We start from the raw sequence: 14,859 nt of genomic DNA, 5'->3' as shown, positions 1-14,859 counted from the left end.
GCTAAGCCATTCACTAGCATCACTTGCACTTAAGCCTCCCTGGGTGTATTTTATAAAGGAAGAAACTGAAGCTTGAAAAGGACAAGTCGCTTCTCCCAGTTCACCCAGCTAGTGAAATGGTAGACAGAGCCAGGATTCCATCCTTGGCCCCTCGGACTCAAGTGCTGTCAGCAGCACCATTCAGCGGTTTCTTTGCTGGTGTTTTCTTCTTCCCAGAAAAAGAAAAAACCAAGCTGCAGAAGCAGAGAGAGGACGAACTGATCCAAAAGATCCACAAACTGGTGCAGAAGAGGGATTTCCTCGTCGATGATGCAGAGGTCGAGCGGCTAAGGTGAGTGGCTGGCGTGTCCCCGTGCACCGGGCTGCTGCAGCTCAGCCCTCAGCTTCCTTCCAAAGCCATCGTCACAGCCTCATCTAGCAGGCATGGCACTGGCAAACACACCCCAAACACTGGATCCAAATGAACCCCAACCTTCCAGCCCGAGGACCCGTTTCCCATTCAAGAGAAACCCAAGTCTAGCTCCAAACAATCTAGCAAAGGCCTGTGGGTCTTAACTGAGTGTCATTCAAGGTGACTAGGGAGAAATTACATCATATTACACGTGGCAGAGCTTCCTACACATTCTCTTCCACTTCTAGAAACTTTTGTTGGTTTTACAGAAATTCTGCCCCCTGTACAGAATTGCTTCCTTGCCTGTCCTCGCCACTTTCCAGCGTTGTTTTCCTTTCTCGTCTCCTTGGTAGCTCTGATGCCCCTTCAGGGTCTCCTATTTGCAGATGTACCTGCCACCTTGATCTGGACAGCCATGGGCCTGGAGCCACGGTGCCCCTGAATGAAGGCTCTGGAGGACGCAGCATGGGAAAGATGTGAATGTTGATTCTTGAACCGTTCTGTCCCGGAGCAAGGCCTTTGGAGCCCTCCATAAGGAGAGGGGCTCACGGGACTGCTTCCACCCCAGACGGCCACTTCCTCTTTACTCTCTGTGTCCTTCTGGGTCCTCTGAGCTCCTAGGATGTCCGTGGCCTAGCTCAGGCAGGTCTGGTTCACTGTCTTTGCCCCTGGTGACCCTTGGTAGAGCTGAGGTGACTTCCCCTCTGAGACCTGCCACATACCTTGTGGGAGCACCAGTGTGTAGGGCAACTTAAAGGTACAGGGCCAGGTGAGTTTTCGCCCAGCTCACTGAACCCCCGGCAGGGAGACTGGGTCCTCAGCCCTTGGGTCTCACACACACCCAGATATGCATTTACTCCATTGTCGATATGTGTCTCTACTGCAGACCAGGTCCATGCAACACAACATACAAACACCATACACACATAAACAAAACATGCACCCCCCACACACATAATGTAACACACAAGTACCACCCATACACAACACATAACATACACATGCCACCCACATATCACACACACCAACATACATGCACCGTCCATACATAACACACAGTATACATGCAGTACCCATAAAGCCTGTTACGTGGTCCCACACACTTAACCCCTTGCCTCATTTCATCAGTCCCTTGATGCTGTCCTTGCTTATTGTACTTTTTCTCTTGTCTTTACACATCTGTTCACAGGGAGCAAGAAGAAGACAAGGAAATGGCCGATTTCCTGAGAATCAAGTTAAAACCTCTAGACAAAGGAACCAAATCTCCAGCCAGTGAGTGCATGCATTATTTCTTCTCTTCCTCCTAGCCAAGAGAAATGGAAATTTAAAAGAGGTCTGGGATCCAGAGAAGGCACAACGAAATGCTTATTAGAGATCAAACTTGGGCCCTGGATGGCAGCCAGCAGGGCCAGCTCCATCAGTGTACAAGCTGTGCAGTGGCCAGGGCCCCACACCTAGAAGGAAGGGTACTGTGTTTGCATGAATGTTCAGCTATTGCAATCTTGAAATTCTTAAGAATTGTGAAACAACGGGCCCCGCATTTTCATCTTGCACTGGGTTCTGCAAACTAGGTAGCCGGTTCTGGCAGCAGCTGTCACTGCCTAATCATACAGTTTGGTGCGTTTCATAGAAGGAGCTGGGTGGCCACTGAGGCAAAAAAGGTGGGAACTGAGGTTCAGGGAGCTCTGGCCTCTGTCAGAGTGGGAGTTTCTGGGGGCAGTGGAGCCAGAAGCAGGCTTCTGAGAACAGTAGCCTCACGAGATACTGACAGCAAAAAGGGTTTCGCGTGAAATAACGTTTGGGAAATGCTGCATATCTGATCCTGTATGTGGAGGGGCCTCATGTTCATTAACATGTTAAACTGGTAATGGGTCCTGCTGTCAAGGACCGATTTTCTCTCTATTGATCCAGTGAGGCCTCTATCAGTTATAAGGAATGGATGCCCAATTCAAACGGTCTCTAGCAAAACAAAAGGCAGGGAAGAAGAGCAATAGAACCAGGGCTTCAGGGGCTGGACCCTGTTATAACCCTTGCTTTCCTTCCATTTCTCATCTCTGCCCTCTTGTATGTCAGCGTCATTTTCTCCTGCTACACAGGTCTCCTCCATGGGGCCCAAACTCCAGCACCTTAGCTTAGCAGCAAGGCCATACCATAGGTCCTCTCTCCTGGTAGCTAAATGTGTAAATCTCAGGGAAAGATTCTGATTGGTCTTTCTTGGATCACGTTCCCACCTCCTAGGCCCATCACTGTTATCGAGAGGCTGGGATACTGTGATTTGCCAGATCTGTGTCACATACCTACTCCTGTAGCCACAGGGACATGAGCTGTTATCAGAGTAAAAGGGACTAAGAATCTTGCTCGGAAGACAAAACCCAAAAGCTGCCACTGCTGACTATAGCTACGAACCTAGTTTTCCCTGATCATCCATTAATATCCTGTGAAAGTACAGTTGTACAGTGGGGGGGGGGGGGGAATTAAAGAAGAGCCATGATCTCTTCTGCAGGCTCCTAAAATCACATGGTACATAAATCCAGCATCCCCATCGCTTCCATAAAAGGCAAATTAGAGAAACGCCACCTACCCCTGTGGAGAAGGAGTAAGGAAACTTTTTAGGTTGGTGCAAAAGTAATTGCGATTTTCACAGTTTTAACCTTTTAAACCGCAATTACTTTGGCACCAACCTAATACATTCCGTGTAGTGTTATGGATAGAAAAAAGAATTCTGGTAAGAAATCAAAACACCAACTTACACCACATGCTAAGTGTGGGGTCCAAATTTACACTACTTATCTGGTTCTAGAATCCCAAGTTGAAAAATTAAAACTAATCTAAAACCAGTGCAATCTCTAGGACCCCAGCAAAGCAAATGCCAAGTTGCTCAATAAGGACCCTCCAGCATTCCATAATACACAGTCCACAGATAACACAACCCCCATGAAGATGAGCTCTCAATAAAAATTTAAAACTCATGAAGAATTGAACCACCATGAGAAGAGTCAGTAGATGCAACAAAAAGAGTAAGTCTGTCCTCCCAAGGACCAGAAATAACAGACTTATCTAAATGAGACAATAAGTATATTTAAAATTACTAAGGAGATAAGAGAAGGAATACAACCCAAAATGAAATAGCAGGATGCTATGAAAAAAAGTAGATTTGCAATTAGCTTTCTAAAATAATTATTGTTACTAAGGTAAAAACTGAATGGATTAAACAGAGACTCAGCTGAAGGGAGGATTCGTAAATTGGAAAACAGAGCTGAGGAAACTACCCAGAATGCAGCACAGAGACAAACAGATGAAAACTATGAAAGAAAGTTATGAAACATGGAAGATAGACTAAGAAGGTCCAACTTGTATCTAATAGGCATTCCAGAAGAAGAGATAACAGAGCATGAAAGGATAATGTATGAGCATTTTCCAGAAATGAAAGACATGAGCCCTCAGACTGAAGTGACTTGAACAAAATTCCCATTTACTCATTCATCAAATACTTCTTGGATGCCAGACCCTGTGATAGGCTTGGCAGATACAGTGACAAGGAAAACTGAATAGGATAAGAGCTAAAACTGTGGCTGGAAGCTGAGGACTGAAAGCCAGTTGGCCCACAGGGAAGTGGGAACTGTCAATAAGTCCCTGTGAAATGCACACTGGCTCACCACACCACCTGATCTGTGGAGCTGAAGCAAGGCCTGGCCAGGGGTTGGAATGGGACGGGACTGCAGGTCAGGGCTCTCCTTACCTCACCTCTCCCTCTCTGCCTTTTTCCCTCTCTCCCTCTACACTCCTACCTTGCTGCAGGCTCCCGAGCCGAGAAGAAAGCAGAGCCCCCACCTAGCAAGCCCACAGTGGCCAAGACCGGGCTGGCACTCATCAAGGATTGCTGTGGGGCCACCCAGTGCAATATCATGTAGCCCTCATGTGGGGCGCCCCCAGGGACACGGGGACCCCCCCCCCCCATTTGTCTTCATAGCTCCCATTTCACCAGGGCCCAAGAGCTCTCAAAGGCGGAAGGGGTTGAAGGCAAGCCTGTGACTGCCGCCAGGGGCCGGGGCGTGGCGGGCGGGCCCGGCCGCCCTGTACAGAGTGTAGCAATAGGGAGTCCCTCACCGTCGCATGGCCCTCCCCAGAGCATGCCAAACCCAGGAGTCTGTCTCACCGTTTATCCAACCACCAGGAAAGGTCCTCCCTCGAAAACGTACATCTCCACTTCTCTCTAGCTGTATCTAAGCCACCGTGCGAATGAACTGGGAGGGGCATGTTCCCCAGGTGTGTATCGTTGTGACTTTTCAACAGTCTAGCACCATGTTGGACACATCCCCCATTCACCCTCCTAGCTCTGCTGACAGGCCTGCCCCAGTCAGGAACAGCTCCCGTCTCCCATCTGTCCTCTCCCTGGGGCTGTGCCCTGGAGGGCTCCACGCAGCCTACCTGTCTTGGAGACACAGAGGGCCCATCTGTAAAGATGGAGCTTGTGTGTGGTGTCATGGTCACGTCTCTGGCGTCCTCCCCTCCTCTGTCTGGGCACAGGTCACACCAGGAGCGTGTCCATTCGTGTTTGGCTCTCCCTTCTCTTGCATTGACTGCCCCAGGTGTGTGGAGCAGAGGGAATGGGGGCCTGGGCAGGAGCACACCCAGTGCTTGGAAGAGGTGTCAGAGAGCTGGAGGCTCCAACAGCAAGGCAAGGGCAGACAAGAAGGGGACCCAGAGCAGATGCTGAGCCAGATGCTCTTCACCCATTGGGGGCCACCAGAAGGAGTGCCAGCAGGACCCCACTCACCAGCCTCACACACAGACCTCCGTAAGCAGCAGCGGCGGTGGTGGGCGGGAGAGGCGGCCTGACCCAACCGTGTCCCATGATTCAGTGGTGTATTTGAACCAGCCTAACAATTCCACCTGTGTAACTTGATGTATATATGCTACAGCCAGCTCGGCACAGCCCATGTGACCTTTCTGTGTGTGTATGTGTCGTGACCGGCCTGAGTAGTTAGCATAACTCAAGATTTGCTGATGTACAATCATCCATTGAAGAAAATAAAAATGGAAACTACGTACACAGCATTTTTAAAGTTTTTACTTTTTTCTTGACTCTGGAAGTAATCCATGTACATAGTAAATAATTTAAAAAGTCTAGAAAATATAACTTTTTTGGTTTGTTTTTTTTTTGTTTTTGTTTTTTTTAACTTTCATAATTCCTCCAACTAGAGGCCACTGACATTTTGGCATATGTGCTTTCAGGCTTTTTAAATGCATTTTATTATTGACTGGCATCATATTGTACCATTTTATAACCAGCTCTCTTTTTTCACTTCGCATCATTTCACTATCATCCTCCCACATCCTTAAAAGCTCTTTGTAAACATTAAACACTCGTCATAAATATCTACAATGGCTGCTTAGTAATCATCTTCTTGATATACCGTAATTTATCTGTCTCCTCACTACTGGACATTTGGGCTGTTTCTGGTTTTCCAGTATTAGAAATAATGTCATGATAAACATCCTGGGGCTAAAGCTCCACCTGAATTTCTGATGTTTCCTTAAGATAAACTCCTAGAAGTAAAGTTCCTAAGCCATTAATAAGGGTCATCTTTAAAAAACACATTTGTAAGTCAAAGGTAAATCTGAATGTCTCTGAAGCCACAGCCGCTGTGGAGTTGACACAGACTCTCTCTGAGGACCCCAGAGTTTTCCGTTTTCAGTGGCCCCTCCAACAGCATCTCAGATGTGTTTCTGCGTCTGTCCCAGCTTCGGCCTGCACACCAGTTCCTGCCATCCTAAAGCTGCAGGGGCTCCCTCAGCCCACTGCCAGTGCCACTGTGTCCCTCACCGCCCAAGACCAAGCATGAAGCCAGACTGTAAGAGCTTCCTGGACGCAGCCATAACATACTCCTTCAACCATGGTGGCTAGAAACAACAGAAATCTATCTTCACAGTTCTGGAGGCCCAGACGTCAGAAATAAAAGTGTCCGCAGGGCCGGACTCCCTCTGAAGCCTCTAGGGAAGAATCCTTCCTGGCCGCCTCCCGCTCCTGGTGGCTCCTGACAATCCTTGGCTTCATCGCTCCAGACTCTACCTCCGTCTTCACAGGGCCTGCTCCTCCGTCTGTGTGTCTGTGTGTCCTCTCCTCTTCTTATAAGGACACCAGTCAGTGAAGTCAGGGCCCGCCCTCCTCCAGGATGAGCTCCTCTTGATCCTTCCCTCATATGACTTTTGCAAAAACCCAGCTTCAATAAGGTCGCATTCTGAGATAGCAAGTAGATAAGAATTTTGTGGGGATGCTATTCAAGCGTCCACTACATAGACGCTTCCCACCGCTGGCATAAAAACTCGGGCTGCAAAGGGCCCAACACTCTTCTTTGCATGTGGAAAATGTGGGTCTTGAAGGCCTGACCTTCGAGCAGTTAGAGAGCAGTCACTCACAGATCCAACAAGCCGAAGGAAACGGAAACCGTCCTAACAATCCTGCCTGTGGTACATGCCTGGAACCCTGGGGTAGACCTAACTTATGTTCCTGCTATGCCTATTGATTTTTTTAAAAGAAAAGAAAAATAAAAGACACCATTTATTTATTTAGGCTTTCACAGAAGACCACAAGAAAGTAATAATTCAAGATGCTCCCGGATCACCAGGGCTGCCTGCAAAGCTGGGAAACCTTGCAGACCTCAGGGACCCGCACACCCAGACTTGCTGCTTTTGGAAGTCAGAGGGGGGAGGGGGAAGATAGTAACAGGAGTAACATTTGCTGAGAGTTTATCACTGTGCACTGAACCATGTACACACATTTGCTTGTTTGCTCTTCCCATCAACCCCACAAGGCAGATCCTGTTATCACTTCCACTTTACAGGTGAGGGGTGGTCCAAGGTCCCCTGGGGAGTAGCGGTGGGATCACCACTCAGCACCTACCCCTGTAACTGCCACTGTCCTTTCTCATCCCATCAGCATTTCAACACATCTCTGCCATTAAAAAACCCTCCATCCCATCTTCCCTTGCAGCCATCACCTTCTCTGCATCTTCTTGAGGCTGGTCTGGCATCTTGCTATCTCTGTTTTCCCTCATCCCTAGCTCCCTCATCAGCCTATTTTAATCTGGTTTCTGTCACACTGTTGTCAGTGACCCTTCCCACCATGGATGTAACCATTTGGTTATGTAGGGGAGGAAAGATCTTTTTCTTGACCCATCTTGGGTTCTCCCCCTGGGGCCCTATAAATGAGAGTGGCCAGACAGATTAACAAGAGAAAAACAAAGTTTATTAGCTTGTGCATTGCACATGTACATGGGGGAGCACCGAGCAATGAATAACACAAAGAGGTAGTTAGCACTGGGGCTTATGACCCATCTTAGGCTCAAACAAAGGAGAAGCATTGCTTTGCGTTGCCACGTCATCTGTCTTCCATGTTCCTGAGAGTTTTGGGAGAGCCCGGCCAGTGGTTTTAGCAGACAGCCTGCATTTCAAACATGTTTCCCTGGTGATTTGATGTCCTCTCTGGTTTGAGAACCACTACCCCTGTGGGGTCTTCCTGTCTGAGCCCGAGTCCTGCCAGGAGGCAGGGCCCACGTCTTCCTTATGGGGTCCCCATACTTGGCTCCGTGCCTGGTACCTCTGTGGGTGGGGCCTCAATAAAGACGGGACTTGGGAGCAGTGCTGCGCCTCCCGCCTAGCTGTCCCATGGAGTGACTGGGCAATGGCTCAGTGTCTCCAGCCTCACGTTCCCCATCTGGAGCCTGTGTGGGGCTGGAGGGTGGGTCGGACTAGTTGGTCTTAAGCGCCCTTGCAGCTTTGAAGTTTGGTTGTTGGCCCTCAAAAGGGTTAGCCCAGGACCCCTTTACTCCCACGCCTGGAGCTGGGTAGGATGTCTTAGACCTCCTACGTCACTCACTCATTCATCAGATACTTAATGGAGCGTCTAGGAGGCGGGGCCTGTGACTTGCTTCTAACTAATGGAAGTTGGTAAAGATGATGGAAGGTCACTCCCTGGATTAGGTTCCATTGGATAAGCCTCCCTTTTAGCAGGCTGGAGGAGGTTCTCCATGCTAGCTTGATGAACTTAGCTGCCATTTTGGGGAAGCCCCTGTGACAGAACTGTGGGCAGCGTCCAGGATTTGCAGGCAGCTTCCAACTGACTGCCAACAAAACCTGGGGCCCTCAGTCAGGAGAGGGGGGCAGATGGGGGAGGGCTGGCAGGGGTCAGGCTTCAGAGCCCATGGCAGGCCCTGTATCTGGGAAAAGGCCTTCACCTGAGCACCCTGCAGCAGTCGGAAGAGATGGTGCCAGGACGTGCCCTGCCAGCCCGAGCCACCCTGACCGCTGCGTGCTCCTGGCTGACTCACCACAGAGAGCCAGTTACCTAGCTTCCACCTACACTTGTTTCTTCTCCGTTTCCTCCTCTGTGCCTTACGTTTCCCATTTCTGAATCCTTCCTTCCCAGAAGATGTGAATTCTCTTCATCTTGCTGAGGAAAGCTTTGGCCCACCGTCTCTGACGTGAGACCTCCCTGTCCCTCCACCTATAAAAAAAGGGGTTTTCTCTTCTTCTCTTCATTGACAGATGTGTTTTTGCCGAATTCATCCCAACAGCAACCAGGTTTCCTCATATTCTAACCTAAACTGTTCCCCAGGGCTGTCTCCCTCCCAGGGAGAGACTAGAACTCTCCTGGGAAAGAGACTTGACACTAATTCAAACAAGCAAATTGGATCTGTCTTCTCTGCATTTCTCCCCATAGTCGAGTTAGACGAAGCTGGTGCTGTAATCACAGTAGCAGCTGGGAGCCAGGCCAGCTATTGTACGAGCGTGATGTAAAGCAATGTGGGAGGGTGAAGGTCAAATACAAGCAAGCAGTGGTGGGGACCACACTGACGGCTGCTTTATGGGGCAGTGAGTCAGGGCTTCTGCTCCTCCCCCAGCCCCCGAGCCATTATGCGACCTGTCCCATCCACAGAGCACATGGGGCTACAGCAGATCACTGATGTGGGACGAGCAGGGATACTTCTGAGCTATGACTCCATCTTGCCCACTGAAGCAGCTATTTGCGGTTTAAAAGGTTAACATTGCAAAAACTGCAATTCCTTCTGCACCAACCTAGAAACCAGAGAAGATATAAGCCAAAGCACAGTGCTCCTTGTGACACAGGGGACAGAGAGGATTAACTGGCGTTAACCCTGGAGTCAGGTCCAAGAAGATCCCATCGACCTCCTCTGCACGGCCAGTCTGCTTTCGCTCAGCCAGCCACCTTCTAAGCTGCCATCCCCAGCCCAGATGGGAAATGCACAAAGATAAATGAGACACCCCATTTCAAACCCCAGTCAAAACCTACAGAACTCTTTAAAGGGGCATGGTGGCAGCTCAAGTTTTTCTGCAAAAATTTGCCACCATGAGAGATACTTGAAAGGATTGTCAAAGGTTTTTAAGAGTTTTTTAATGTTGAACTTTTAAAAATTGCACTTTATCAAGAAGTGATTTACCCAAACATTCAAGTCTCTTCTGGATCCTTTCAGATTCGTGCAAGGGAGTAAGTGGTAATGGCGGTCTCCGGGGAAAGGCTTCACAATGCAATCAATGAAAGAAGTCTTTTCCAAATGGGCTTATTCAAAAAGCATGCCTGGCAGTGACCAAGACCAAGGTAGCCTGCAAAATGGATTTCTTTCACAGGGAGAGCCAGCCGAGGAATTATCCGTTTTATAACCGGAGCGTACTATGGTTATTATATTCTCCCCACCCATGATTATAAATTGGAACTGGTCTGGAAACCTCAGAGGGTCCTGACCACAAAGGGCTAGTATCCTGTCACCTGCCAGGGCTGGATGCCAAATTCAGAGGGCCTCCAAAATGTCAGACCAGTGTGCTCTCCACTTCAGATACGCAAAGGGGGTGAGATGTTGGGGGAACCCCAGATGAAAAGACAGAATGGGACTGGTCGGTAATCCTTCCCCTCAAACAGAACACTCACTTGGAAAATGCTAGATGGTTGCTTGTAAAGTTTATTGACAACTGTTTGGTCCCAACACACAAAACAGCACTTGAACCACAAAAAAAGTAATCAAACAAAGTTGACGGTTAAGAAAAACATCTCTTCCCCCAAGCCCAATCCAAAACTAACAGTGCAAGACGGGAAAGGGGCTTTTGGTGATAACTTCTTCTTTTTAAACAGATAAACCTATCCAGGTACATCTTTCCACCTAGAAATAAAGAATTTCATTGTCTTAATTCTCATAACATCATTTTATATCATTTAATTAAGCCTCTGGATAAAAAAATAGATAGCAATTGGACTGGCCACTGTGGAGTACATTACAAACATGAGCTCGCGCTGTATTCTGTCTTCAAACAGCGACTGTGAGAGTCACACACGCCTCTCAAGCTGACTGGCACCTCCAGCAAAGGATGCGACCACACTCACACGACAGCGCACAATTTCAGTCTCTCTGCTGCCCAAAGAAGCTGTTCTTTGAGACTGTTCCCAGTGACTTGTAATGGTACCTCTTAACATTTTTGAAGTCCACTATTCTTTACATGTGAGCAAAACTAATGTCCCAGCGTGCAAACTCAGCCTTATGAAATCTCAGAATAAGGCAACTGATGTTCTCAACACCAACTATATCACGCAGTTTAAAAGCTTCTTTAAAAAAAATTGCGCCTTTGCATTGTACTTCCTGTCACACTATGTCTGTAGAGGAAATGCCTTCAGAGGGATTTGTACACTGCCATCACGCTTGGAAGACTTTTCCAGTGTTGTTCCATCTTGATTGGGGCCATATGCTGAGAACTGGGAATCACTGGCTTCATTTAAAGGATTTGGGGAACAAAAATCTAACTTGCAACAATCTCTCTATAGCCCTTATTTTGTGGCATTTTATCAAAATGCTGGCTATGAAATCAGAGCCCATTTTCTGGCTTTCTAGAAATCACAAAATATAAACATTTCCCCCAAAGAAACCATCTAACTAGTGGAAGACCTGCCAACAGGTTCTGCTCTATGAATGAATCCGCCTTTTTGCCCAACAAATACAACCCATTGTAAATGTCAGGTTTCTCCAGGAGGGGTGAGAGGCCACCCGTCACCGGATGCCTCAGCCACCTCAGGGCGAAGATCATTCCCCAGGGCAATGCTCCCTCAAAGGCTGGCTTTTCTCACATGCCAACATCAGATACCACAAAAATCCTGGACATGCTTCCAACAGCGAGAAGTAACCGAGTAAAAGCAGACACTATTAAAAGACACACAAACACATACTCACACATAAAGCTTCCCAGCTACCAAAACCAGCATTAAAATTACAAAAACAAGGTTCAGTTGATCAACCTTGGCCTTCATATGTATGGATAGCATTTCTGTGTCTTCCTAGTGGAAAGAGTATCGATACCGCCCCTGTTAAAGCACCTCCCCTCAGCTCTGATTTGTAATTTATGCATTTGATGCATATTTTAGAAAATCAGACTCTCTTCCCAACATTGCCTCTCGACACACACTAATGTGTGCCGGAATCCAAATGCTGACTTGAAACTCACGACACCAAGACCAACTCCTCGTCCTTAACCTGATGCACATCAAACTGGAACTTAACATAAAAGGGAAGCTTAAAACATCCTCAACTTTCTAGAAAGCTCCTCAATGGAACCCCAAAGTGGAAACATTTAAAAGATTTTGTAATGAAGCCACGCTTGTCAACTACAGACACAGTTAAATAAAAATCAAGGCACGCTTACAAGTCACATGGGAGCCAGGAACCTTCACATGCAACCTGAAAATACATTCTCCCCTCTGGGCCCACCTTCTCCTTCAGTGTGTGAACACGCAGTCACTGACCAGGCTTTGCTTCAAGTCACGTCATGCAAATGATAATACTGTCTGAAAACATCAATAAGCAAAGGCTTAGAGACTAAATTACGCTACGTGTGGGATTAGACCACTGATGGGGCTTAATGGAAGTAAAACCACTTCCTTCCAGCCGAGTTCTTACTGCTTTCTGCATATGGAATACCACCATAGTTTGTAATTTAAAAAAATTTGGTAAAATATATTAAGGATTCTTTAACAAATGCCAGAAGTTTTGTTTTGGTTTTTTCCCAAATAATTGGAGGAGGGGGGAAAAAGAAAAACTTCAGCTCAAAGCTAGGTTCCATGTGAAAGAAACAAAACATTATGGAAACAGCAAAGGCTGTGTTTTTGAGCCCACTTTTGTGTGCAGAATCAGACAGTGTTTTCCCACCCTAGTTCTAGGTTCAGATTGAATCAAAGCTTGGTTATAGGTGCGAGGGAGAAGTTGGCTGCCAGTTTTACTCTATTTTTGGGTTGCTTTTTGGCTGGGCTTTCCACAGGGTCCTTGCTGAGCTGCGACTCGGGGGCTTCCGAGGAGGGGCAGGGAGGCACAGGGACAGCAGCTGAGATGCAAGAGGAGCTGGAGGCAGAGGTCGGCTTTTCGTTATTTACTGGAATTTCAATGTTCTCTTCTTGGCTTAAAATCATAATTTCTGTAAACACAGGAAAGCAAACAGATTTAGTTCTAGGACCTGCCAGAAGTGTTGGTTTTCAACACTTGTATTTTCTCAAAAAATATTTTTAAAATAACCCCCCATCGTCACACCCATGCCGCAATTTACACATTGGCTGTGTGACCAATATTAGGTGTCACAGTCCAGTATTTAGAAACTGCATCTCAGCTTTCCCCTGGATTACAAAATTACAGACATTCTCATTTTTGGCTACAAATCAATGGGCAATGATTTTAAAACATTTTCTACCCCCACTTTGGATTCTCTGCCCATTCTATCAGGTAGGCAGCTGAGGACCCATAAACCACACGTGACTGACTGAAAGACTTGCAGGCAGAAGGGGCGTTGGTATCAGGGAGCCCCAGCCATTCCACTGACAGAGGACCTCCCTGTGCACGGGGACGGTGGGGCGGGGGGAGGGGAGAGCTGCACAGAGTCAGAACTGCCCTTGAAAAATCCAGACGTCCGATACAGCTGGTTTTCCCACAGTCACAGGCTGCTCTTCTAGCTGAGCCACAATTAACCTGCTGTATGTACAGAGCCATGCTGCTTGAAAGACATGTGTTGCTACATGATAGACTCCCACTGCGTGTGCAAGCGGCTCCTGTACCAAAAGTCCAGAGAAGGTGAGTGACAGAGGGGACAGCAGAGCCCCAGCTCCCTTCGCAGGCTGACACTCGCTGAGAGGATAACAGAACTGCCCACACCATTCAAATGATTTTCTCTCTCCTGTCACATGCGTACGGCTAAACTCATGTATATTAAACGCACCAAGGCTGCAGCCCCATGGAAGGGGTAATATCAAGCTCCCAGCAGCTCTAGTTGGGCATTCCAGGGGAACACACCCCACTCTCACCACAGGCTAGATCTTCCCCGTATCCTACTTTCCAGATAAACAGCCACAGTTCTTTCCCTGAGCAACAGTGCCGGATGCTGCTGAAGAGGAGTACCGGCTGTGCCAATCGGTGCAGCGCTCAGGATGCTGTGTCCGTGGCCTGGAAAGCAGCACCAGCAGCGTGGGGAAGGACTGGTTACCACAGGTGAAGACGACAAGGGCAGGACCTGGACAGAGCAGGTGGGCCGTCCTCCCAGGAGGGCTGATGCCGCACAAAGACGAGAGGCCTTGGCTGCGAATCCTGACTCTGCTACTTCCCATTGAGGCCGCCTAGGGCCAGATTCATCTCGTTGTGACACAAGCGATGCCTGTCACCCAGCCTACAGAGCTGTGGCGAGAATTAGATGTGACCGACCGAGTCTGCCAGCCCTGAGTGCAGTGTGAGCGCCGAGCCAGGCCAGCATGACATCAGAGCTCAACGCGGTCAGCTCCTTTCTCCTCCTCACATCGCTGCCCAGCGCCTGGGATGCAAGACAGGGATGTCCCCTCCCTCCCCTACTCAGGCCCTCCTGAGGCCCCCGTACCCTCTGGACCAGACCAGAGCTGACGTGTATGTCTGGTCACGAGTGCACCTCCTTTAGATCCCACCTATGGTACATCACCCTCAAGACCCACCATCGTTGCTTTGCTTGCTCCCCAAACCACCTCAGGCTGTGACCCCAATTGTGGAGGAACCTTGACAGGAAAAGCGGGTCCTGAATCATCAGCACAGGTATTTTGTGCCGACCTCTACCAAACAATTAATATACTGGCATCATGGTTTGATTTTTAAGCCCACAGAGCAAAGCACACAACACAGTGCATCCTACCAGACGCCTCTTGAGGCTGTTCCTCAAACTGAATGAGATCAGCAGACTGGAGAATGACAGGGTCTGGTCTCAGCTGAGGGGACGGCAGGCAGGAGGGGACGGGGGCACACAGGAGGTCCACGGGAGACGCGGTGGTCAGGCGGAGGAGCTCGCGCTCCGTCGGCCGGGGCCCTGCACAGAGAAGACAGGCTGTGGCTGCTGGGGCGGCAGTCCACCGGCTTGTGCCTCCGGCTTTCTTTCCAAGCCTTCAGGATGAAAAGCGTTAGGGAGAACTC

General features: G+C 48.6%; 2 protein-coding genes across 5 annotated transcripts in view; one reads left to right on the top strand and one right to left on the bottom strand.

Moving 5' to 3' along the window:
• Nucleotides 1-14,859, top strand: part of BMERB1 (bMERB domain containing 1) — a 95,810-nt gene that overhangs the window by 69,764 nt on the left and 11,187 nt on the right. Inside the window, exons 4-6 of one of the 2 annotated variants that reach the window (XM_019710393.3) lie at nt 217-331; nt 1,581-1,663; nt 4,190-5,442. In XM_019710393.3, coding sequence (XP_019565952.1) covers nt 217-331; nt 1,581-1,663; nt 4,190-4,302 — 311 coding nt within the window. In that variant the 3' untranslated portion in view covers nt 4,303-5,442. Of the gene's footprint in view, nt 1-216; nt 332-1,580; nt 1,664-4,189; nt 5,443-14,859 lie in introns of those variants that run through there. The other variant, XM_088801231.1, reaches the window with a different exon arrangement.
• The window catches only part of MARF1 (meiosis regulator and mRNA stability factor 1), a 32,257-nt gene continuing 27,746 nt past the window's right edge, over nt 10,349-14,859 (bottom strand). For all 3 annotated transcript variants that reach the window (XM_019710364.3, XM_019710365.3, XM_019710366.3), the window contains exons 26-27: nt 14,585-14,755; nt 10,349-12,859 (exon numbers count right to left, since the gene is read on the bottom strand). In XM_019710364.3, the coding sequence (XP_019565923.2) occupies nt 12,621-12,859; nt 14,585-14,755 (410 nt within the window). In that variant the 3' untranslated portion in view covers nt 10,349-12,620. The remainder of the gene's footprint in view (nt 12,860-14,584; nt 14,756-14,859) is intronic.

Source organism: Rhinolophus sinicus, chromosome 10 (assembly GCF_057876585.1).
Source record: "Rhinolophus sinicus isolate RSI-liver-muscle chromosome 10, RSI-T2T, whole genome shotgun sequence".
Classification (NCBI taxonomy): Eukaryota; Metazoa; Chordata; class Mammalia; order Chiroptera; family Rhinolophidae; genus Rhinolophus; species Rhinolophus sinicus.
This window is presented reverse-complemented; position numbering and strand designations above follow the sequence as displayed.